General features: G+C 34.6%; 4 protein-coding genes across 5 annotated transcripts; all 4 read left to right on the forward strand.

Moving 5' to 3' along the window:
- Positions 1–1967: 1967 nt before the first annotated feature.
- LOC116026284 lies at positions 1968–6280 on the forward strand. The gene is made up of 15 exons (XM_031267766.1): positions 1968–2265; positions 3084–3191; positions 3294–3393; positions 3523–3627; positions 4079–4183; positions 4310–4393; positions 4484–4599; positions 4679–4780; positions 4871–4984; positions 5085–5141; positions 5236–5302; positions 5381–5434; positions 5527–5601; positions 5679–5714; positions 5838–6280. Exons 2-15 carry the CDS (start codon positions 3148–3150, stop codon positions 5949–5951), a joined length of 1173 nt encoding a protein of 390 aa, XP_031123626.1. The 5' UTR covers positions 1968–2265; positions 3084–3147; the 3' UTR covers positions 5952–6280.
- A 2284-nt stretch (positions 6281–8564) lies between these two features.
- Positions 8565–11825, forward strand: LOC116026283. 2 transcript variants are annotated; one of them, XM_031267764.1, is made up of 14 exons: positions 8565–8766; positions 8856–8973; positions 9154–9240; positions 9329–9433; positions 9616–9699; positions 9785–9900; positions 9969–10070; positions 10149–10268; positions 10493–10549; positions 10706–10772; positions 10921–10974; positions 11186–11260; positions 11385–11420; positions 11658–11825. In XM_031267764.1, the coding sequence occupies exons 1-14, from the start codon at positions 8747–8749 to the stop codon at positions 11772–11774; spliced, it is 1158 nt and encodes a 385-aa protein (XP_031123624.1). In that variant the 5' UTR covers positions 8565–8746; the 3' UTR covers positions 11775–11825. The 2 variants fall into 2 exon arrangements, with proteins under 2 accessions (XP_031123624.1, XP_031123623.1); XM_031267763.1 differs by having other exon boundaries at positions 8566–8766; positions 9130–9240.
- Positions 11826–15164: 3339 nt separating this feature from the next.
- On the forward strand, positions 15165–17792 carry LOC116025439. Its single transcript, XM_031266668.1, has 14 exons — positions 15165–15202; positions 15291–15402; positions 15491–15574; positions 15666–15770; positions 15940–16023; positions 16104–16219; positions 16315–16416; positions 16510–16626; positions 16740–16799; positions 16892–16958; positions 17049–17102; positions 17344–17427; positions 17515–17580; positions 17661–17792. The coding sequence occupies exons 1-14, from the start codon at positions 15165–15167 to the stop codon at positions 17790–17792; spliced, it is 1221 nt and encodes a 406-aa protein (XP_031122528.1).
- Positions 17793–18951: 1159 nt separating this feature from the next.
- On the forward strand, positions 18952–19677 carry LOC116025925 (probable E3 ubiquitin-protein ligase XERICO). Its single transcript, XM_031267304.1, has one exon. The coding sequence runs from the start codon at positions 18994–18996 to the stop codon at positions 19414–19416; it is 423 nt and encodes a 140-aa protein (XP_031123164.1). The 5' UTR covers positions 18952–18993; the 3' UTR covers positions 19417–19677.
- Positions 19678–23385: the final 3708 nt, after the last annotated feature.

The raw sequence follows: 23385 nt of genomic DNA on the forward strand, positions 1-23385 counted from the left end.
CATTCCATTTTGTTGAATAGTTGGCTAAGAGTTGAGGCCTCGTCCAACCCCAAAATCTTCATCCTGTATTTGAATGACAGGTTGCAAGAGCCACAAAACAAGGAAACTTGGCTTTCATCAATAACAATTGTTATACCATGGACCAAGAGAGTTCATATTGCATTGTAAATCCTGATACAAAAATTATGTACCTTCATTTAACACATTATGTAAACAAATAATTTGATAATCGCTGACACATAATATGATAGCTATAGGTGCAGAAACTGTCAACTGCATGTATAAAATGTGTCAATTGTATATACAAAATCTGAATGTAGAGAAATTTGCACCCGTGCAATGAGCATAATTAAGAAAAATTGCACTTTAATCATCATATTTTGCGTATGATGAGTTGTTTTTTCTCACAATTATACACTTGTAAATATGAATTCTAAATTGTGTTGTAATGCTGTGTATTTAATTTACGATATTGCATTCTTAATCTTTGACCATAACATCTTACTTTGACTTTTGTCAACTATTCTTTAAACCAATTTGGGTTGAATACTATTTAGACATTGACTCTATAATCTGGATGTAGATAGGAAATGTCATGGAAGTATGGAATGATTGATAGACGTGGACTGAAAATGTCAAAGAGTAAATGACTAAAAATGTAACAAATCATATATATATTTCAAAAATGAAAAACAAGATGTACATTTAAAAATATGTGTAAAAGTTGGTTTTCGTTCTAGTTATAAGGTTTTAAGTGGAAGCGTCTTATTGAAATTATTGTTGAGTCAATCAACTATGAGTAATTTAAGTTGACTTATTTTATTGTGATTCTTTGCTAATTAGGATTACAAGATTGTGTTCACCCCCTGCACATTTTTAAGTAGTGATTATAGGTTTGTAACTTGTAAGTCAATAAAGAAATTTGTGTAAAAAATGATTTCGTTATGGGTTACTAATTAATACTTACCAACACGTTTTCAGTAAAATTTGTTTTATATGATCCTTCTAGTAAAATTTATCTTTCTTGTGACACTTATATATATAAACTAGTATATAAGAATGCAATTTATCAGTGTACATCCTCAAGTTTAACTTGAAAGTTTGTATTGTCAATAAAAAAATTTGTGTGAAAATTATATGCATCTAACATTGTTTCCTCCCTCCCTTACGTTTAAAACCTTCGGCGTAACGCAAAATCCCAATTTTAAACCTTCGTAAAATATAATTAAAATAATCATGTTACACGTGTATTACTCAAAAAATAAATGATAACTATTATTTCATTATAATTAAGGAGGAGAACTGCCAAATTTTCAATTCGTTTTACAAAAGAATTTTTTTCAAGTTCATACATACTTTCTCAACCTATTGAAACACAAGGAGTCAATTTGCCCCCACTGAAACTTGATCTCATGATCTCCCATATGGAAGAATCACTACATGCCATTTAAGCACAAGGTGTGGGAGAACTGCCAAATTTTCCACTTGAAATGATAACTACGACTTATTATATCATGGACCAGGGTTCATATTGCATTGCGAATGTTGATACAAAAATGATGTATCTTCAGTTAACATATCATGTATCTATAATTAATCGTTTTTGTACATGTAAATAAATAACTTGATAAATGCTGACACATAATATGATAACTTCATATACAGAAACAGTCAACTACATGTATAGAATTTAAAAATTATTTTTGGATTAGGTCTACAATGTAAGGTAGACCATGATTCATGGTATAATTTACCATCACACTAAAGGGTAATTAGGAAGTTAAAGAATTAAATAATTGCAGGGAATATATTTATTTACTGGGCGTCACCAAATTCCTTTTAATCCAATCCTTAATTTTATACCTTAATTTATTACCCTAATCTAATGATTCCTTAATTATATAAAAATGAGCAGAAGAGATCCTACGGGTCAAAGCAAACCACCAAAAGCCGACTTTTAAAAGGAAAACAACTACTAAAGTTAAAAATTGCCACGGCTTCCACTGTTCACCGCCATTAACACAAGCTTCGCTTTTTGGCCCAATGCCTCACGCTTTCCTTCATCCCCCCTCCCCCTTCGATCTTCATACAGTATAGAGGCGTTTAAGTGCCCATACACACACGCCAGTAATCACAGTTGATTAGGAATAGGAGGTTAAAGCTGCCGAACCCACATTTGTTTTCCCCCCTTAAATTTTGCCCGGAGGCCGGAACTCGTTCTTTTTTCTCGTTTTTTCCTGGTTTTATAACGTTCTTTCATTCTGGGTATTTTTTTTATACTCAATCTTTGAGTGTGTGTATTTATATGGACTGTTCTTAACTTCCTTTGGGCTTATGTGAATGATCTAGAGCTTTATACGTTTGGTATGGGTTTCTCACTTTAATTCAATAAAGGTGTTTGCTTGATTTTGACAATGGAGATTTCTCTAGATTGTGCTGTATTATGTTCAGGTGGCGGGGTTTTGGGTGGGTGGTGGGGTGGTGGGGGTAGGGGTAGGGGTAGGGGAAGGGTTTAATATAATATAATATAATTTCTTGAAGTAGCTTGTTTTGGGAGTTACAGATTAGGAAGTAATTGACTTGATTGGGATTTATAATAATGGTTATATTGCCAAAGATGAACACATAATTGCTTGCTTTCTGCTTTTGGTTGTGGTATTAATATAGGAAGGATAGGCACGTGTGTGTGTTTTGGCTGTGTTTTTTTTATCATATTGAATTTCTGGATTTGATCTTTGGTGCAGTATAATATCAAGCAAAGATATTGATAGTCCAAGGACTAAGGTTTTAGATGATGTTTTTTTACATGATAGTTTCCTGTATTTTCTTGCTTCCAAGTTTATTTCAGTAAGATTGTTCTGTTTAAGGTTAATAGTTAAAGTGTTTTCTTGTAAATGGAGAGTGGATTTTGTGATTTTTTAAAGTAATGAAAAGAACTGGAATTCGTTAATTTGCCTTTTTCTGTAGAAGGAATAGCTAAGTTCTTTTCTATTTCTTTGAGTTTGTTGCTTCAGCTATAAGTGTTCTTAGTTCTCATAAAAACTGTGCCTGATCAAGCTCTTGTTTTGGTGGTATCCTTCCAGTCATTGGTGATTTGCCTTTGTTACGGGATACAGAGCAGCTGTTGAAGATATTTTTCTTGTAATTATGGAGTTAGATACTACGAATAAAATGAAGAATTTTGGACGTTGGTATGTTATTGTGAGCTGGGTTTGTAATCATATCACCATCCCTAGGTTGTTGTTGCTGTATGTGACTAATGTGTTTTAACCTGTGCGGATTTTTTTTTTTAGTGCAAAACCGAATGAAACAAAGAGGATTATACTCACAGTTATTCTTGGATTCATTTTTGGGTTCTTGATTGGATTGTCACATTCGCCTCCTACATTCAAGGTAAGGTTGTGTTACCCCCTTCAACCCATTCTGTACCTATGGTGGTTTGCTTCTTAATTTTAACATGATTTATTAGTTCTGTTAACCTGCTTTTTTCTTTTTTCTTTTTTTTTGGTTCCAATTTTGCAGCTAAATGTTGCAGAAAGTCTTGTTAACATAACCAAAAAGGGTGTGAATTCTTCTAGTGAGACTAGCAACTCGACAGTAAATCATAATGTCACGGACCATACAAAGGTTCGTCCTTTTTGCCAATATGAGCATGCATAATTTTCTTGAAGTTTTCTCAAATTCTATTTGGCCTAGTGATATGATTCAGCTATTAAACAACAGTTTTTGAATTTTATTTTTCTTAAATCTGTCTGGAAGTGACAATTTTAGATAACTTAATAATGCCTTTTAGATCGAAAAGTAAATCTGCAAAGTTAATTGATTTATGTTGCAACAATTGTGCATCCACTAAAATGTAGTAAAATAAACATGCTACATGGTTCAGAATTAAAAATACAAACAATCAGAAAGAATCCAAATATAAGGTAACGCTTCAACTTTGATTTGTTCTGTTAAAATGCTACTAACATAATAAGATTACCTTGTTTATGTGGTTCTCTCTTCATTATGTTTGGGAATTTGAAGAAAATACTGAAAAACGAATGAACTTTGCCCTTAATTTTGCTTTCTTGATCAGATTTGGGTTTCATCAAACCCAAGAGGAGCAGAAAGGTTACCTCCACAAATTATCGTCTCTGAGTCAGACTTCTTTCCCCGGAGGTTATGGGGTAAACCCAGTGAGGCAAGTATTCTACACAGTTCAATTCATTTCCTGTATCTTAAAAGATTCTTGACTTAATAATATTACATCAATCGAATTTTCGATATTGTATACTGGTTTGGCTTATTATTCAATTCTTAACTGCAGGACCTAACCAGTACGCCGAAGTATTTGGTAACATTCACCGTTGGTTATAACCAGAGGAATAACATCGATGCTGCCGTGAAAAAAGTATGGTTTTCTGTTTCTCTGCAGTTCCAGCTCGCCCCATCTAGTTCGCTTCCCATTTATCTTCTCTGACAGTGCATCTCTCTCCTGCAGTTTTCAGACAATTTTACCATTCTTCTATTTCATTATGATGGTAGAACAACTGAATGGGATGAATTCGAGTGGTCTAAGCGGGCCATTCATGTGAGTGCTCATAAACAGACAAAATGGTAAGCGGATACACAATAGGATTACTAAACCATATCTCTAGATCATCATGATAAGTTGAACTCTATGAATTTGTCTTAGGTGGTATGCGAAGAGGTTTCTGCACCCCGACATTGTTGCCCCATATGAATATATATTTATCTGGGATGAAGACCTAGGAGTCGAGAACTTTAATGCTGAAGAGTAAGTATTTGATTATGAGATTTTTTATCTCTGATTTTTTTCGATCAGTGTCTAAAGTTGACTTGCCTTTGTTTGTCTATCCATTTTCAGGTATATAAAGCTTGTTAAAAAACATGGATTGGAAATTTCACAGCCAGCGTTGGAAGCTAGTTCTGGGGTATCTTGGCAGATGACTAGGAGAAAACCTGATCGTGAAGTTCACAAGTAAGAACGTGCTTTCATCCATAGTCCCATTTTTTACTAGAGTTGAATTATTTGGATGCATTTTCTAACGATTTTATGTATCTAATGCTTCTCTCATTAGAGAAACGGAAGAGAAGCCAGGCTGGTGTTCTGACCCTCATTTGCCTCCATGTGCAGCGTATGAATAGTTCTCTGCATTCTGATTTATGTTTATATATCTGTAAATTGGTATGCGAACAGAGTAAAATTACCAGAATTTCTTTCGATTTTAGATTCGTAGAGATCATGGCTCCTGTCTTCTCTCGAGATTCATGGCGTTGCGTGTGGCATATGATTCAGGTACACTCGGAACCCAACTTTTTCTAACACGTTCAAACCACATCAATATTTAACACCCCCTTCGCACTATTATTCTAGAATGACTTGGTCCATGGTTGGGGTCTCGATCTAGCCCTTCAAAGATGCGTTGTGGTTAGTTATTCTCTCCCGTGCTCTTTCATCTTAAGTCCAAAATCCGCAAACCACCCCGTGCAGTAAAAACATTCGTCCAACCTCCTTTGCAGCCCGCTCACGAGAAGATTGGAGTTGTTGATGCTCAACCAGTTGTCCATAAAAGGATACCTTCACTTGGCAACGAGGTAATAATGACTCGAGTGCAACTCAACCCCGTATACACATATTCTGATTTTCCTGACAGCATTTAACCTTTCTATAGGGAATAGCAGAAAACGGGAAGCCAAACTGGCGAGGGGTAAGCAACGACTTCACTACCCAAAAGAACTCTCCCCCTCTAACATCCCATCCCCCCGCTATCCCCTCCCCTCCTTGACAAAGCGGGAACTAAATTCTGCGATGGATTTGTGTATCTTTGCAGGTGAATGATAGGTGTAGAAAAGAGTGGGCAATGTTTAGAAGAAGGGTAGCTGATGCTGAGAAAGCTTACTATAAGTCCATTGGATTTGAGCCTTCCAATTCTACAGATCATTAGTCAGTGGCATGGAATGGTTGAATGTGCATATACAGAATCATATCCACTCATTTTTCTGGCATTTCCATATATATACACATAACAGTAGTATTACTTACATTTCTGAAATAAAATCTTGTCTTAGCTCCCAAGTTTTTGAGATTGGCAAATGCAAGTGTATATGCAAGTAATACAATAATGATCCAATCACATTCCTCTGTGTATTTCATTATAGTTGACAGCAATAGTTATACCATGGAGCTGAGTTCACCTTGCAGGTGGATTCGTGTCCATTTACATATTGAATATTCACCATTCGATATATAAATTGTGAACATTTAGTATGTAAATTGTGTATTTTGATCTCGGGTCACCTTATATAGAATAATTTGCCAATTTACAGGCATCGGGCTTGAACTTATGAGTTGAGAGGATTGCGCTGAATGGGGTGTATTATGAAATAAAGAAATTATACAAAAATGTAATTAAGTCCTTGAATTTTTTTGGAAAAAGTGTCAAATAGGCTATTGAACTTATCGCTTTTGTACAATGGGCCATTGAACTTAAAAAGTGTGTAATTCAACCATCAAACAAGCAAAATTTGTGCAATTGGACCATTTTTACAAAAAATTTTTAATTCAATTTGAGTTAAAAACATTTCAATATTGACTTCCAACTAGTATGGTAGAGGAAAATACTACTCTTAATACATATATGTTAGTAATATAATTGGATTTTACCAGAAATTTTTTGTAAAAATAGTCCAATTGCACAAATTCTACTTGTTTGATGGCTGAATTGCACACTTTTTAAGTTCAATGGCCCAATTGCACAAAAGCGATAAGTTCAGTGGCCTATTTGACACTTTTTCCAATTTTTTTTTTTAAAAGACAATTAAACCTTCAAACATGTCATTTTAGTGCATTTGGATCCATTAATTGATTATTCACCTAAAATAATTGGTCATTAGGTTTTGATAATTGGCAAACAGTCGTTGGTCTCCATTGTTAGTGAAGAAGGTGATTAGTGGTCACCTCCTCTACTAGAGAAGGTGTTCCTTCAAGAAGGTGACTGGTTGGTTACCTTCTTCGTTTGTCGGAGAAGGCACCCAGTTTGGTTGTTTTCTTCTTCAAGAAGACGACCTACTAGTGGACTTTTTCTATTGGACAAGGTGTGGGTCGCTTCGGTTGTAGACAAGATGATTGGCGGTTGCCCATTTTTGTAAATGAAGGCAATCAACAGTGGTATGTGGTGGTCAATGGTGGCCTGCATGCCATGCCACATCACTAAAAAATAGTATAAAAATAGTTAAAAGACATTGTGATCAAGTGGCATGAAGTGATTCTTCCAAATGTGAGGTCATGCGCTTGAACCTTAGTAGAGGCAAGATACTACATGTAATCGAGAGACGACATATTACATGTAACGAGGATTGTAATATGTGGGACTATCACATGAAAATTATTACATTTTCATTTTTAAAAAATGTAATGATTTCATACAAGTTTTCCCCTAAACAGAAAAAGGAGTAGTATTTTTCATTGTCAAAATGATGATTATATTTTTTTTCCTAAAAAACAGAATATTTTGTTTTCAATCATGAACAATATTATTCTCTCATAATTTTACCTCCTAATATAACAATAATTATTTTTTTATTCATAGTTATCAATAATTAACAAGGTGGTTGTTAAAAACAAATCTTTATTAATCAAATATAGAAGATTGAATCAAATATTAGAATGTACTAATGTAGCTTTTATTTTCAGATTAATGTGGTCGGACAGTTTTGGCCAGTTGGGAGTAGTAATTTGACTAATATTTTCTTCAATAAATGATCCATTTAATTTATTTGAAGATTTCGTTAATTCATTATAGCAACTTGGAGGGACTACCCTATTAACCTTCCTTTCTATCTCAATTTGGTCCATAGTTTTAGGATTATAGTGCATGGTGGTCTAAGGGGTTAGGTATAACATATTAATACTACTAAATTGTGCATTTGATAAATTTATAATTTGTGTATTAGGGATTGATAGATTTATAATGTAAGGTAATTTATGATTTATAATGTGTGATGTATAGTAATAAGTTTTAAAATCGTGTAATTCATGATATGAAATGATTCTTTAGTGTTATATATTTTTTTAAAAAATATTTGTGATCGTATTTCAAATGACACAATCTTACAATAATTTCAAAATATAACATATATGAGTATTATCTCTAGCTTGTCATGAACATTGTATTTTGATTTATAATATATTTTGTATTCATACCCGTTTTATCTAATTAATGTTGTTTCATACTTTGTTATAAACAATTCTTACTGATCCTTGTTCTCAAGTAGTGACGGATGGTCCTCTTGTAAAAAAAAATGGTGTATTTGTTGAGAAAAACGGACGATTAGTTTACAATGCTCAAAACGACGTCGTTTTACGTACGTGGTGCACATTGCTATGTGCACCGTGGTGCAGGGTATAACGATTGAAGTTAACATGGTTTGGTTGAGAGCTTACATCCACAGGAGCAAAAGTGATCTTTTATTAATTGTGATAATAAAACATCTATAGTTATAATCATCATATTTATAGATAACCCTAATCGTATATTTCTAAACTGCAATATGGTCAATATAATGCCTGTCATATTTAGTAACATATAAGACATGCACAACAATATTTCCGACAAAAACCAGAAAACCAAATTGTAGAGCAGGCTTGTAAAAGAGAACAGGTAGGCACAGTAAATGAAAGCAAATTGCCACTGCAGAAAAGCTCTCACACAAATTCTTCTTGTAACTACTGAAACATACAATGAAGAATCCTAGGCGCCGGTAATCAAGTTACATTAAACTGGTTTTGCCATGATCACCATTCTTGTATGTGACTAAACTGTCTAATCTCTTCCAAATTTGTTTCACAGTGCATATGATGATAAACAGCCCAGTGAAACAAAGAGGATTTTACTCGCCGTTGTTTTTGGAACCATGTTTGGTTACCATATTGGGGCATCTTCATTTCCTTCACTGTTAACAACACGGGTAAGAACGAGCTGAGTTTTTCTCGAATTGATACAATCCCACATCGACCCCTCTCCGTTCATGAAGGCCAGGAGTCGATGTGAGATCGTATCACTCGTTAACCATGACTCGATTTGTGCTGATTGCTGAGATGATTTAATTTACTTGTTCTCATAGGTCATCCCTGCTCCAACTTTGCAGCTAAATGTTAATAAAAGTCTGAATGTGAATTCCACCACTGAGACTAGGGACAAGACACCAAATAAAACTGCCATGGATCCTACAAAGGTTGGTCTGTTCTTGCTAATAATCTTGAGCATGAAGAAGTTTTCTGTAAAAGGAATGAACTTTGAATAGTACTGTCCTCTACCTGCAGATTTGGGTTTCATCAAATCCCAGAGGGGCAGAGTTAATACCTCCAAAACTTGTTGTTTCTGAGACAGACTTCTTTCCCCATCGATTATGGGGCTTACCCAGTGAGGCAAGTATCAATTTCATGAAAAGATATTATCCACTTTGTTGTTTCAAAATTGTATGCACAGCATGGTTCGGTCCAGAGCCTACGTCCCCGGGAGTTCATCTGTTATCTTTCAGTAACCTATGAGACATATGCAGACAACAATAAGTTTTGGAATCTGATCTGATCCAGTTTCTATTCTGCAGGATCTGCCTTTTACACCAAAGTATTTGGTAACATTCACTGTTGGTTATAACCAGAAGAACATCATTGATGCTGCTGTCAAAAAGGTGACACTGAAAGACGTGTTTTATTTCAGCTAAAAGTTTAAACTGACAATGAGACTGGAGATTTCTTATTACCTTTCTCCTGCAGTTTTCAGAGAATTTTACAATTCTTCTGTTCCACTATGATGGTAAAACCACCGAATGGAACGAATTCGAGTGGTCTAAACGGGCTATCCATGTCAGTGTTCCTAAGCAGACAAAATGGTAAGAAGTTACAGAACAGCTGAAAGGGTTTTGTGTCTGCAATTTCTAAATCTCTAAATTTGTGTAAGGTGGTACGCGAAAAGGTTTCTGCATCCTGACATTGTTGCAGCATATGAATATATATTCATGTGGGATGAAGACCTGGGAGTTGAGAATTTTAATGCAGAGGAGTAAGTGTTTGATTTTCAGATTGTTGAAGCAGTGTTGAAGATGGCTTATTAATGAATTTGTATGTTCATCCAATTCAGGTATATTAAGCTTGTGAAGAAACATGGACTGGAAATTTCACAGCCAGCTTTGGAGCCTGTGGAGGGGTTTTGGATAGCTTGGGAGATGACTAAGAGAAAAAATGGCCATGAAGTTCACAAGTAAGATCATTTGAATTATATCAAAACGCATACCGATTTATGAAAAAGCCCGCAGTCCTTATTTGAAAGTGCTAAGGTGAAACTTGTCTTGTAACCTTAGCCAGTAAATGTTACAAGGAAGTAAATCAGCCTAGGTTGTTCATAATTGATCAGTTCAAAGTCATATAATGTTTGGGTGTTTCATCTGAGGATGTTCTGTTTTGTGTCTCTTCTTCTGTCAATAGAGTAACAGAGGAGAAACCAGGCTGGTGTACTGACCCTCATTTGCCTCCATGTGCAGGGTATGTTTTAAATACTTCTCTGCATTCCGATAGAGGCATGAAAATTGAAGAATATATTTCATTAACTAAAAGTAGTTTAAGCTAGTGACGATACTATATATTATATGCTCAAGGGTGAATATAGTAGAATTTATTAAACTTTTTTTTTAATTTTAGATTCGTGGAGATCATGGTTCCTGTCTTTTCTCGCGATTCATGGCGTTGTGTGTGGTATATGATTCAGGTATGCTTTTGAACCTTAGTGGGCTAAATTTATTTTAGTTCTTAAGTTGTTTATTTTTCAGAAAATGAAGAATTTTTATGATTAATATACACAACCGTGTTTTACTATGTTCAAGCCTAATTAATTTGTCTTCCTATTGTTATTATAGAATGACTTGGTCCATGGTTGGGGTCTAGATCTTGCCCTTCAAAGATGTGTTGAGGTTAGTCATTTACTCCTCCTAAGATTTTTTTTTTTTTTTTTTTGAGTATATTTGCATCTTACGGTGAGATAAGATTAATTTAATAATTCAAGCTTGGGTCAAGCCCAAATGAGTGGTAGCTCTCCAAGTGTGTTGTTGTTAGGTAATTTATAGTCTCAAAGGAACTGAAAAATTTATTCGGTGCAATAAAAATATTTTTCTTTCATTGTAGCCTGCACATGAGAAGATCGGAGTCGTTGATGCTCAACCAGTTTTTCATCAAAGAATGACTACTCTTGGCGATGAGGTAACAACTCTAAACAAGTCAAGTGCCAACATGTCATGTCAAATGAGATTTTTACTAACAGAATACTTATAGTATTACTTAATTACATATTTGAATATTCTTAACTTCACTATTCTTTCCCTAGGGAAAGTCAGAAAATGGGAAGCCTAGTTGGAAAGCGGTAAGTAATGAAATCACTTCCTAAAAGATTTTTCACCGTTTTTCTCTCCTGAAGAAAGTAAATTCTTAGATGCACTTATAAGGTAGGTTTATATGCGAACTCGTGCATAGGTTCAAATGTGCAAATTCTAAAGTGTACAACACAAAACTAGAAAAGTGCATTTTATGATGATATTTACAAGTGTAACTCAAAAGTAAAGTTCACACGTTCTCACGTAACCTACACATTTGATTGCAGGTGAATGAGAGATGCAATGCAGAATGGGTAATGTTTCGAACTAGGTTAGCTAATGCAGAGAAAGACTACTACAATAACTCGATTGGAATCAAGTTTTCTGATCCCACATCTCATTAGGGAGTTGCATATAGTGAGCATATATACAATTACATATAGACTAGTATGTGCAATTCAGAAATAAATAATTTTTTTTTTTAAAGAAACCATTTCTCTTAGCTTATAAGATTTTGATATTATTTTCTGGTACGTCAAAAAATGACAACGATGAGTTTATTAATATGATAAAGTTTATTTTTCTTAAAATATTCTCACTTTAAAAAAAATTCATCATCTTACTATAAAGGGAATCACACACAGTTGAACCCTCTCGGCCGAGTTCTTGAAAATTGTTTTTCGACCTGTGACTTCCCATTTGGAAGAGTGACAAAGGTGTCATTGAGCTAGAAGCTATTTGATAGTCATATCCAATTTAATGCTTTTGTACCTCTAGTTTCACAGCATATTTAGAAAACTGTTAATCGAACTAATTTTTTTTTTTAATATCAAATTAACTAAACCAAATTAACATTTCCGTCCAACAAGAATATTGGTTGAACATTAAAAGTTCGGATAGTTAATGGTTTCAATGTTTGATTCAAGGTCTCAAATTGGATATTGGATGGACAGAAAATGGGTATATGGGTTGGACTAAATCACTAAAGTCTTGTATATAATACACAATATATAAACATTCAGTCAATTTTGAATTTTCAAACCAAATTAACTGTTAATCAAAATTCGCAAAACATTTAACTATTCATTGAATCAACAAAATTTGGTTAATAATCAAATTAAATTTTGGTTTAATTAACTAAAATTATTTGGTAATGAAAGATTGTATTGTAAGTATTTTTTTTCTTTAAATGTGTAGTATTTAATTGATGGTTTAACAATGAGCGAGCTTAGATTAGTTGAGAGATTTTAAATTTATATAGATTTTTAATTTAAATAAATTAATATTTTTCTCCATAAATTCATTCTTAACTTAAATTTACTTTTATTTCTTTTTGTACAAATAAAATTAATGTATAACAAATATATTATTAAAAAATCTAAATGAGGCACACCCTCATTTAGTGGATAATGCGAATTTCTCTTATCACTAAAAAATTTAAATAAGATATTTTAAATAACACAAATATTAATATTTTTTCAATTTTTTAAATTAAGCTACAATTACATTAAGTATTAGTCAATTACGGGTTCATTATTTAATTTAGTTGAATGTTAATTAAAAATATTTAAAAAATCAATATGAGTTTCATTTAAAAGATCCCAATTAATGCTTTTTAATAATATGTTTATTATATGTTAATTTTATTTGTACACAAAGAAAAGTAAATTAAATTTTAAGTTTAGAAAAAGTTAATTTAGAGAGAATACTAATTTATTAAAATTAAAATTCTAAATAAATTTAAAAATTTCTAAACCAATTAAAATTATTAATTAAATATTGCATGTTTCATTTTTTTTTTTTAACAATTTGATACTCCATATCAACCAGAGTTACATTGAAACTAGACATCATTGTTCATTATATGACAATATTTTAAAATCCGACCCTACCGATTTTACGGTAGAATTTTCCTTTCTTGAGTTTAATTTATTTTGTATAAGATCTTCTGGGATTGTAAAAGATTATCACTTTTCATAAATATGAGGATATTTTAATTTCACCTTATTACTTAAAGCTTTTTATACATAAAGTTGAATAATGAAAATAATAAGGAACCTGATATATTTTATAAACTAATAAAGTTAAATTCACTCATTTAATTTTGTCAAATTATAAAAATATATCTCATTCTAATCCTTTTTAATCTTGACAAATATCTCATCCATTATTATTATTATTATTATTATTATTATTATTATTATTATTATTTTGTGTTCATCATTTGTTACAATTGGCATTATAATATTTTTCATAAATTTTATATTTCAAAGTTAGCCTTAGTTATTCTGATTTAAGTTCAAATTAGTTTTACGTTAGTCGTTTGTTAAAATATATAGAAAGGGATGTATATTCTAATCTTTTTAAAGAGATTCTTTTAAAATAAATATTGTACGTCATATTTATTTGAGTCAGCATTTAATTATTGTCCCCAATCTTCTTAATGAGATTACTAAAACAATTCTGATTATATTTCATTGGTAGTAATGTAGTATTACTCATTTAGTGGCACTAAGTAAAAAAAAAAAAAAAAAAGTAAAAAAAGCTCTTTATATTATTATAAGGAAGGAAATTTTCTTAAAATATGATAGTGAAATGCATTTTAAAAAATCTATTAAATTAAAATTCGAAAACAATATTTTCCAAAATTAAATTACACAAAATGGGTTTTTTACCTTAAATTATGAAAAAACCTATTTTCTTCTTAAATTTACTTGCGTAAAACCATTTTCTTCTGCTGCTCCCGCTTCTCCATCTCCGTGTCTCTCTCCACAGTCGAAACAAGTTTTTTTGCTTCAACTCTGATTCATTCACTTCCTCTTTCTGATCTTATTGCAGGTATATACATACACATATACGTACATCTGCACCTTATATATTCGCTTATATGATATGCATCACTTTATGCTGCTGATCCCACGTTTGTTTTCCCACGTTAAATTCCTTTTCCTCGTACTTCTTGAATCTTCGCGGCGGCCCTTCGCCACAACTTTTTAGTTTTTTATCATCCTGCTGCATGCTGTCTCTTGTATTCAACCTGTCTATGAATGCTTGATGTCTGCTGGTTAATGTTTTTGGGCAGGTTAAATATATGAACTTCCATTTTAAGTGTTGATTGATCATTGATTTTAACAATTTAGGTTATCTATGGCGCCCACATATGCAGCTGAGTTGGTTCTTTTAATTTGTGAGTAAGAATATAATGCATGATTGAGCTCTGTCACCCCTCCTGTAATGTAGGAGTTATACCCAATGTGATGAACTTTTGTGGATACCTGGTCCTCCCAAGTCCCAATTAATAGATCTCTGAGTCACCATAATTTACCTTTTGGGATCTGAGGGAATTTCCGTCTTTTGTGGTCAAAGTTATCGGTGGGGATATATACTTTTGGAAGTACAATTAATGTTTCTTAAAACGAGTTGAACAAGTTGATAGAATTATAATAAATGGGTCAAAAAAGGTGAAGTATGTTTTGTTTGGCTTGCTCTAGTGATGAGTTAACATTTAACCTGCCCAATGATGGGATGAAGATCAGAGAAGTGGTAATAAATGGAGATAAAGATATGAACTTTGTTCATCATTTGTTGTGGGCAAGCAAGTATTTGCACTTGTGGTAGAAATGTGCCTGATCAAGCAATTGTTATGGTGCAAAATTTGGGTTCTCCTTTGTGTCATAGGTTCTTGTCTCTTGGTACAACAAGACTGCTTGAAGCAGTGATGCAGAGTGGCTTTTATAGATGTTTTTTTTTCTGAAAAGATAGATGTTTTTTTTTGTATTGCAGAATCATATACAATGAGGAGATGTGGGCGCAGCTACATTATTGTGAACAGGTTTTGTCGTGATTCTGACATCCTTAAATTAGATTCCTGTTGCAGTGTTTGAGTCAGTAGTCTCATCTTTTTCATGTTTGTTTCATAGTTCAAATGGTAAACAACCAAAGGAGCCAAGGGGAACTTTACTTGGTATGATTGTTGGAATCATTTTTGGCTTCCTGATTGGAGCTTCATCTCCTTGGCTGTCATTAACCAAGGTAAGAACATGTTTCACCTCTCTCGTTAATCGAGATTCTGTGCTGAGATGAATTACTGTAATACTGGTTCTCATATCCAACTTTGCAGCTTAATATTAATGGAAGTCTCGATGTGGGTTCCAATGAGAATATCGACCTTACAGCAAATCAGAATGTCATGGATCCTCCAAAGGTTCATCTGTTCTTGCTAGTTTGAAGAAATTTTCTGTAAAAGGAACAAACTTTAATTCGTATTGTACTATTGTTGTGCTGCCCTTTATCAGATTTGGGATTCATCGAACCCCAGAGGGGCAGAAAGATTACCCCGAGAAATCGTTGTTTCTGAGTCAGACTTCTTTCTCCGTCGATTATGGGGTGATCCCAATGAGGCATGTAGCTTTTATTCACTCTCTGCATTGCGGTGCTTCTTGGCTTAGCTTCATAATATCGATTTCTCAGTTCTGGTTTAGTGGATTCTTGAATTATCATTAACAGGTTATTTGTTCTGCTTTAGTGGATTCTTGATTGAGATAATCTTGTCTGGTTTTTATTCTGCAGGACCTAACTAGTCGACCCAAGTATTTGGTAGCATTCACGGTTGGTTATAACCAGAAAGACAACATTGATGCTGCTGTCAAAAAGGTGGTGTCTTTTATTCGTTTCTCTGCAACTCCATGTCCTGGTATTTGATCTCTCTGACAGTGTATCTTTCTCCTTTTCAGTTTTCGGACAATTTTACAATTCTTCTGTTTCACTATGATGGTCGAACGACTGAATGGGATGAGTTCGAGTGGTCCAAGCGGGCTATCCATGTGAGTGTTGCTAAACAGACAAAATGGTAAGAAGTTACAGAACAAGTGAGACTATTTATTTCTTGCTGCAATTACTTATTTAAACCACCGCAATAAATCGAACTTTGCAAATTTCTGTAAGGTGGTATGCGAAAAGGTTTCTGCATCCCGACATTGTGGCTGCATATGAATATATATTTATCTGGGATGAAGACCTGGGACTCGAGAATTTTAATGCAGAGGAGTAAGTATTGTATTTGATTATCAGATTCTTAACCTGTGACCATTTTGAACCAGTGTTTAAGATGGCTTGCTTTTGTTTGTCCATCCAATTCAGATATATTAAGCTCGTGAAGAAACACGGATTGGAAATTTCGCAGCCAGCTCTGGAAGTGAACGGGTCTTGGATATCGTGGGAATTGACTAAGAGACAAAGTGATCGCGAAGTTCACAAGTTAGAACATATGAATACATCAAACAAATAATCGTTTAGCTGTTCCCGGGCTTGCTTTAACTAGAGTTGGATATCTTTTGAGGATTCTCGATTTTTATCTCTTCTTGCACCAGGGAAGTAGTGATAGAGAAGCCGGACTCGTGTACTGATCCTCATTTGCCACCGTGTGCAGCGTATGAATAACACTGTGATTTACTTTTACTGGTGTTAAATGATGTGTACATATGGAGGGCAATCTTTAATAATGCCTGTGTTGTGATTACAGATTCGTGGAGGTCATGGTTCCTGTCTTCTCCCGGGATGCATGGCGCTGCGTGTGGCGTATGCTTCAGGTGAACTTAGAACCCGAAACACGAAACAACAGAATCACTTAGCAAAACTCCTGCTGTTTCTGACTTAAATGGCCATTTTGGTTTCTGCAGAATGATCTGGTTCATGGTTGGGGTTTGGATTTAAAATTTCAGAGATGTGTTGAGGTTAGTTTCTTCCCTTCTAGTCATTTTGTACTTTTTCTGGCACACGAATAGCACTCGTGTTGGGCAGAGGCTGGTGAAGGGTCTTCCAGCAATTGGTGGCTAAAGGGATTGTCAGGCAGAGGTCGCAGTGAAGGCCCCTGCCCTCGAAAATGAGGCGGTATATATATAAGGAAATAAAGTTGCGCTTCCACTAAGGAACAGTGGTAAACGCTTGATCCTAACAACTTGTCGTCCTCTGCAGCCTGCACATGAGAAGATTGGAGTGGTCGATGCTCAACCGGTCCTTCATAAAAGGATACCTACACTCAAGGATGATGAGATAAATGTAATTGGTTTATCAAAGCACAATGCAGCAATCATATATATCTTTGCATATTCACCAGGTTGTTTAACTTTGGCATCCTTTCTGTAGGGAACACCAAAGAATGGAGTGCCTCTCCAGGAAAGTAATGATGCCATATCATTACAGAGAAACGAGGTTAGTTAACGTTTCTCTTAACCTTTTAGCGTTGATTTGACTCATGTGCATTACGATAGATTCTTTCTACGCACTTGCAGGTTCACAAAAGGGGTTTTCTAGAGTGGGGAATGTTTGAGAATAGGTTTGCAGATGCAGATGAAGCCTACTATAAGTCAATAGGCAGGGATTCTCCCTTCCAATCTCAAACCTCTTTAGAAAGTAGCATTTAAGCCAGTATTGGATATGCCTATACTTCTGTATTCCTATACATATCAGCTGCAGAATACAATACATTCCTGGAATCAAAATATCTCTTTTTCAGTTTTTCTTGAATGATTATTCAACTGTGCACTGTTACATGTTTGCGCAAATCCGGAATACACTATCCCATGTTTTTCAAAATACTTCGTATACTACTAGTGATGTAGCAAATACGGATATATAGTTCAATTGGTATCAGTCTAATGGCTAGCTTATACTTGGGGTCGGAATCCTCTCATTAGTACATGTGAAAATGTCAAATGTCCATCCTATGCTCTTTGCAAGTGTATTATATAGGAATAGAAGGAGACACATGTCGGTAATTTGACATGATGCATACGCTGTCAACGCACTCGCCCACCAGCACAGTCCTGTCAAGTGTTAGCTCTAGTTAAGACTCGTAAGGATTGAGCTTTCAAACTCGTGCTCTAGTTAAGACTCGTAAGGATTGAGCTTTCAAACGACGAGTTTGATTGGGCAAGTACCAATTGTCAGTTGACCATGCTTACAACGGCAAAACTGGTAAAACAACGAGAGCCGGTCGGATAAAGATATAAAAAAAAAAAAAATAGCCAGTAACAATCAAAAGAAGACGAGAAGGTAATCAGAAATCAAAATAGCAACGTTTCAACTAATACACATTATCTTAGATTTTTTAAAATACTTGTACATCAATATATAAAATACTAATAAAGTATACTATCAACTTTATTTTGAATGTTAAAGTGATTGTACATTAAACATATAAAACACCAAAAATACACGTGATGAACTAGCTGAACTATATCAAGACAACGGATATTGAGATGAGATATGGGATCAAGAATCTTCGTTTGTGTTGCCCTGAAACTGAAGGGCGATGAACCCTGCCATGAGGCAGTATACTACTGGCTTCCCTAAAGCAGAAAGGACACGTGCCTCCTTTTCCTTCAAAACCATGCAAGTTCCAACCCTCTAATTTAACTGTACCTTAAATCAATCAATATCAACTAACACAAACCTTACACGTGTTTCCACGCGTCCACTTTAACCCGGAATGGTTAGCATCCTAAACCCGGGCTAACCCCATTCCCGGTTAAAACTATCCCATCCGTCCCCATATTTATAACTAACCTTTCAAGACTAGAAGAGAGGATTATAGATTTATAGTCGTATCCCAATAATTTAAGAATGGGGTTATCCAATTTCCCCGGCCCCGCCGAAGGAGTGCTGCCGGTGCTAGTTATGAACACCGTCACCTCCGTGGCGGGGATCAAGAACACCGTCAGATCGATTCTGCAAGTGGTGGGGGCCACCGGTTTTTACTCCGCCGCCGCTGCCTCCCAAGAAGACGAAGATCTCCCGGCGGCGGGTCTCGGCGGCGCCGCCAGGCCGCGGAGAGTTTCGATCACCAGGTACGATTCCCTGTGCAGAAACCGGTCGGAAACTAGCGGCGGCACTGCAACGGAGTGCTGCTGCGTGTGCTTGTGTAGATTTGAAGCGAAGGAGAAGGTGAGCGAGCTTTCTTGCAAGCATTTCTTCCACACTCGGTGTTTGGACAAGTGGTTCGACAATCACCACGCCACCTGCCCTCTCTGTCGTTCAATGTTGTGAAGATTTTTAGGGTTTTTGTTTCTTCCCATTTTCGTCGCAATCTTAGCTTGTCGGATATGATAGAGAACCGGAAAAATCCTAGGATATGATAGTTTAGCTGTATAATATATATGTAGTTGTGCTTTGCTCAAAACAGACTGCATGCATCATATCAACCAAATTTACATGTGGTGTGACACGAGTAACACGATTTAATTTAAATCTACTTATATATTTATATAGCATTTTTGTCTATCTAGCTTCTTTAAGCGGTAATGAAAATCTGTAGTTATTATTCAGGTAAACTTTAGACAATAAGTTAGTTCTTATTGAAAGTCGAACTTGTAAATTTTTAGTTATCAAGTCAATACAGTTTAACCAATTTGTTTGGGATCATATTGTCTCTATTTTGAATCTTTTTAAAAGGTTTTGATTGACTAAAATTTCTATGTTATTAGAATCATAACAATTAACGAATACTCTATCTTATGCAATTAATCATACTATAAATAGTAATATTTGATATAGTAATCAGCGCTTAAAATTTCTTAAATTTACCAAGAAAGGTATATATTTCTTCCATGCATCCATTTCAATATGCAAATTAAATAGATTCTAATTCAAGATTCAATATGGAAAAACAAGGTGTAGCTGGCCAACATGATTAGGAGATTGAAGGTATAATTTTAAGAGTTCAATTCTTGTATATATTACCATTAATTTGGGTAATAATTGTAAGTTTGTAATATTTATGTTTTTAAAAATTAATTGTTAATTAATTAATTTAAGTTTTAGAATAAAATTTAGATATATATATTTGTAATTTTATAGGTAGAAAGTGCTATTTAGTTGTATAATGATAATAAAAGTTTAAATAATATAAAAGTTGCAAACTTGTTAAAATGACCAAATGCACCAAAAAGGAACAAGTAACAACTAACAAAGGATAAAGTGAAGCAAGTTACAACAATCAATAAATGGTGTTATCGCTTGTACCAACATTATAAGATAGGTGTAACTATTACAACCACAAGAAATCTCAAAAATTGAATCTTTACTTTACATAATATCTTTTTAATTTGTTATGTGTGATTTATAAATTATTACACAAGTACAGGAAATTTAGAACCAGCAAAGTGGATAACATAGTATCAACATAACCAACCCCAACCAAGCAGTATAAATATTTATTTCTCAACGAAAATTTAGAGCAAACAAAGTAGATAATAGGATCAACATAGCCAACCCTAACCAATCAGTATAAAAATTTATTTGTCGATAAATATTGAGAAAATGACCTCGAATTCATCTTAATCAATTTGTGTTAAAGTATAGTGTATAAACTATTAGTAGTGGAATCCTTATATTAAGGCTAGTGGAGCACTAGCATGTATTAGGGCAGGATTTAGGGAGTCTTGTCTCTCCTTCTCTCCTATATATGTGTATCAGTTTATGCAGTGAAGAAAAAACAGAAAACACAGAAATATATTTTAGCTACTGCCCACATTAAGCTTTTCTCCCCATTTTAGTTTCTTAACAATTTGCGTATAGTACAACATGTGAAATATGAAAGAAAGGATTTGGTACGGTATGCGGATTCATATATTTATAATAATGTCTGGTCACGACCATAGATATTTCAATATTCAATCTTGTCCATTACCTAGGAACGAAGCCTCGGGAAGATTCTTGTTTCCTCTTAAACCATCCATTGCTCATCCTACGTGTGATATAACCATTCAAGATTTACATATAAATATATGATATAGGGAAGAACATAAGGGAGAGAGGATTAAAATAGTCTTTGAACGAGAAAGTTTGAAAGTTGATTAGAAATGAGTTTGTAGATGCATGTGATTCGATCACATTAATATATATATAGGTGATGGTGTAAATGTAAACGGGGGTACGGATTTACACCACTTGTGTTTGATTGTGTGTTTTTAGTGTATAGCGTGTGTATACATGAATGTAAGAAGAAAGGGAAAGGAAGCCATGGCTTCCTTCCGAGAAGGGGCGAAAGAATGAATGGATTCAGGATCCCCAGAGGCAAGGGATGAGAGAGTCTCCCCTTTACAACAGGGGTCAGGTCCTTTATATAGGAATAGGACCTGACCCTTCAGGAATATAATATTCCCCAAAGGTCACTTGCCCCTTAATAATTTCTAAGGACACTCGACCTTTTAGGGGTACAATAATACACGGACTATACACATTGTATTTCTACAGTAGTCCCTGAGGGTATTTACCCATCACAAGTCCCCCACTTCTTGAATCTGCGAAAGTCGTCAGGTTCGAGAAGTAAAATGTGCTCCGGGCGACCAACTTGTTATAAGCAAAGTCTCCCCGATCTGAATGCCTTAATAGTCTGTGATGAACCCCTCAAGTCTGAGTTGAGCATGAGAGGCGTGATTTACGCTGGTTGTCTCGTTAAAAACCTTAGACTAAGAAAAACCCTATGGGAAAAAACCTAGCTAAGGGAAAAAGAGTACAACCGACGTAATCATTAAAGACTATAAGGGGACTTATAACCTGTCAGCGCCTCAGCGGTATAAATCATCATGAATGTGCACTTATAAGTTATATATAACATAGATGCAGTATATTATAGTGTTACATTTTTTTTTTTTTTTGATGAGAAAAATTCACAACTGTTATTCGAAGGTTTGTACTGAGAAAATCATACATTATGACCCTATAATTAGTTGCCAAGAGTTATATATGAAAGCGAAAGTGCAACTTTATTTCCTTATATATTGCCACCACACTTTCGAGAGGTAAGTACTAGACTTAATTTGGTCCTTTACCGGCCTCCGCACAACAATCCCCTAGCCACCAAGGTAATTTATAATTTTATATCAAGGACCAGAGCCCACATAACATTATGGACCCTGAATTGAAACAACAATGTACAAAATTCATCTCTTAAGGTACAGAATTTCATAACATAAAACACAAAAAATCGCAACACAAGACACATAGCATAGCATTATGGACCTAATTGGATTGAAAAGACAATGTACAGAATCCATACTCGTAAGGTACATAATTTCATAACAAGACACATACACATGTTATATAATTGTTTATTTTGATCAAATTTGATTTAGGTATTATATAATTAGTATTCATAGACAAAAAATTTCTCAACACAAGACACAAAAATTCATAATAACATAAGACACAATTATTAAATTGATTTAGGTACAAAATTCATACCATGAACTAGGGTTCGTAGTGCAGTGTTACCCCTGGTCCGTCCATGGTATAAGGATTGAGCCACCAATTGTTGAACTGAGCCCTTTACCACCTCTGCCCAACAATAACAAAACACTACGAGATAAACTAGGTTACCAATAGCTAACCAGTTCAAACTAAACAAAGACCATAGCTTACTTCCTCAAAGAGTCGGACTTGTAAAGCTAGTATAATATGTAATTAATTTCATCAAATAACAATACACATAAAAACGAGTGATCTTACAAGCTAGCAAGATTACCAATCAACATATACATATAATGCAAAAATCAAATATTTTCAACACACTACAATTATTCATACAATGCATGATGAACATGCATGCTTATTATCTTAGTACGTAGCTCTTCTCTTAACCAGCTAGCCTAGTACTTTATAAAACTGGATTTCGCACGTTCAAACTTGCTGTGCTCCTTTCTTATGAACTGCTCGGCTTCAGAATCCACATCCTCTTCACCACGACTAGGATGTGGCAAAGGATACTTCTTCATCATCATCCTCGTACCTGCGGCATGTTCTTCTTCCTCCTCATCTTTGGATCTAAAGGCCTCGAAACCGCGAGGCGTGAAGCGAATGCTGGGATATGGAGGAACATCTATGAGCTTGTGTATCGCCTTCCTCTCCGTCACAGTAAGCTCAAAATCATTCGGATATTGATAACGATGGTGGGGATTGTTGTTCATGTCTGATGATGAGGTTTTGTGCTTCATCTTTTTCCCTCTTTTCTAGGTT

The sequence above is a fragment of the Ipomoea triloba genome, chromosome 7, assembly GCF_003576645.1.
Source record: "Ipomoea triloba cultivar NCNSP0323 chromosome 7, ASM357664v1".
Classification (NCBI taxonomy): Eukaryota; Viridiplantae; Streptophyta; class Magnoliopsida; order Solanales; family Convolvulaceae; genus Ipomoea; species Ipomoea triloba.

What these genes read in the sequence shown, in the direction of transcription:
- LOC116026284 (XM_031267766.1), top strand. Translation starts at nt 3,148, where the DNA reads ATGGAGTTAGATACTACGAATAAAATGAAGAATTTTGGACGTTG. An exon ending in CCTGATCGTGAAGTTCACAA is followed by an intron (nt 4,985 to 5,084) that starts GTAAGAACGTGC and finishes TTCTCTCATTAG; the next exon opens with AGAAACGGAAGAGAAGCCAG. An exon ending in TACCTTCACTTGGCAACGAG is followed by an intron (nt 5,602 to 5,678) that starts GTAATAATGACT and finishes ACCTTTCTATAG; the next exon opens with GGAATAGCAGAAAACGGGAA.
- LOC116026283 (XM_031267763.1), top strand. Translation starts at nt 8,747, where the DNA reads ATGAAGAATCCTAGGCGCCG. An exon ending in GTTCCTAAGCAGACAAAATG is followed by an intron (nt 9,901 to 9,968) that starts GTAAGAAGTTAC and finishes AATTTGTGTAAG; the next exon opens with GTGGTACGCGAAAAGGTTTC. An exon ending in GGAAGCCTAGTTGGAAAGCG is followed by an intron (nt 11,421 to 11,657) that starts GTAAGTAATGAA and finishes ATTTGATTGCAG; the next exon opens with GTGAATGAGAGATGCAATGC.
- LOC116025439 (XM_031266668.1), top strand. Translation starts at nt 15,165, where the DNA reads ATGAGGAGATGTGGGCGCAGCTACATTATTGTGAACAG. An exon ending in TATGGGGTGATCCCAATGAG is followed by an intron (nt 15,771 to 15,939) that starts GCATGTAGCTTT and finishes TTTATTCTGCAG; the next exon opens with GACCTAACTAGTCGACCCAA. An exon ending in TTGATGCTGCTGTCAAAAAG is followed by an intron (nt 16,024 to 16,103) that starts GTGGTGTCTTTT and finishes TCTCCTTTTCAG; the next exon opens with TTTTCGGACAATTTTACAAT.
- LOC116025925 (XM_031267304.1), top strand. Translation starts at nt 18,994, where the DNA reads ATGGGGTTATCCAATTTCCCCGGCCCCGCCGAAGGAGTGCTGCCGGTG.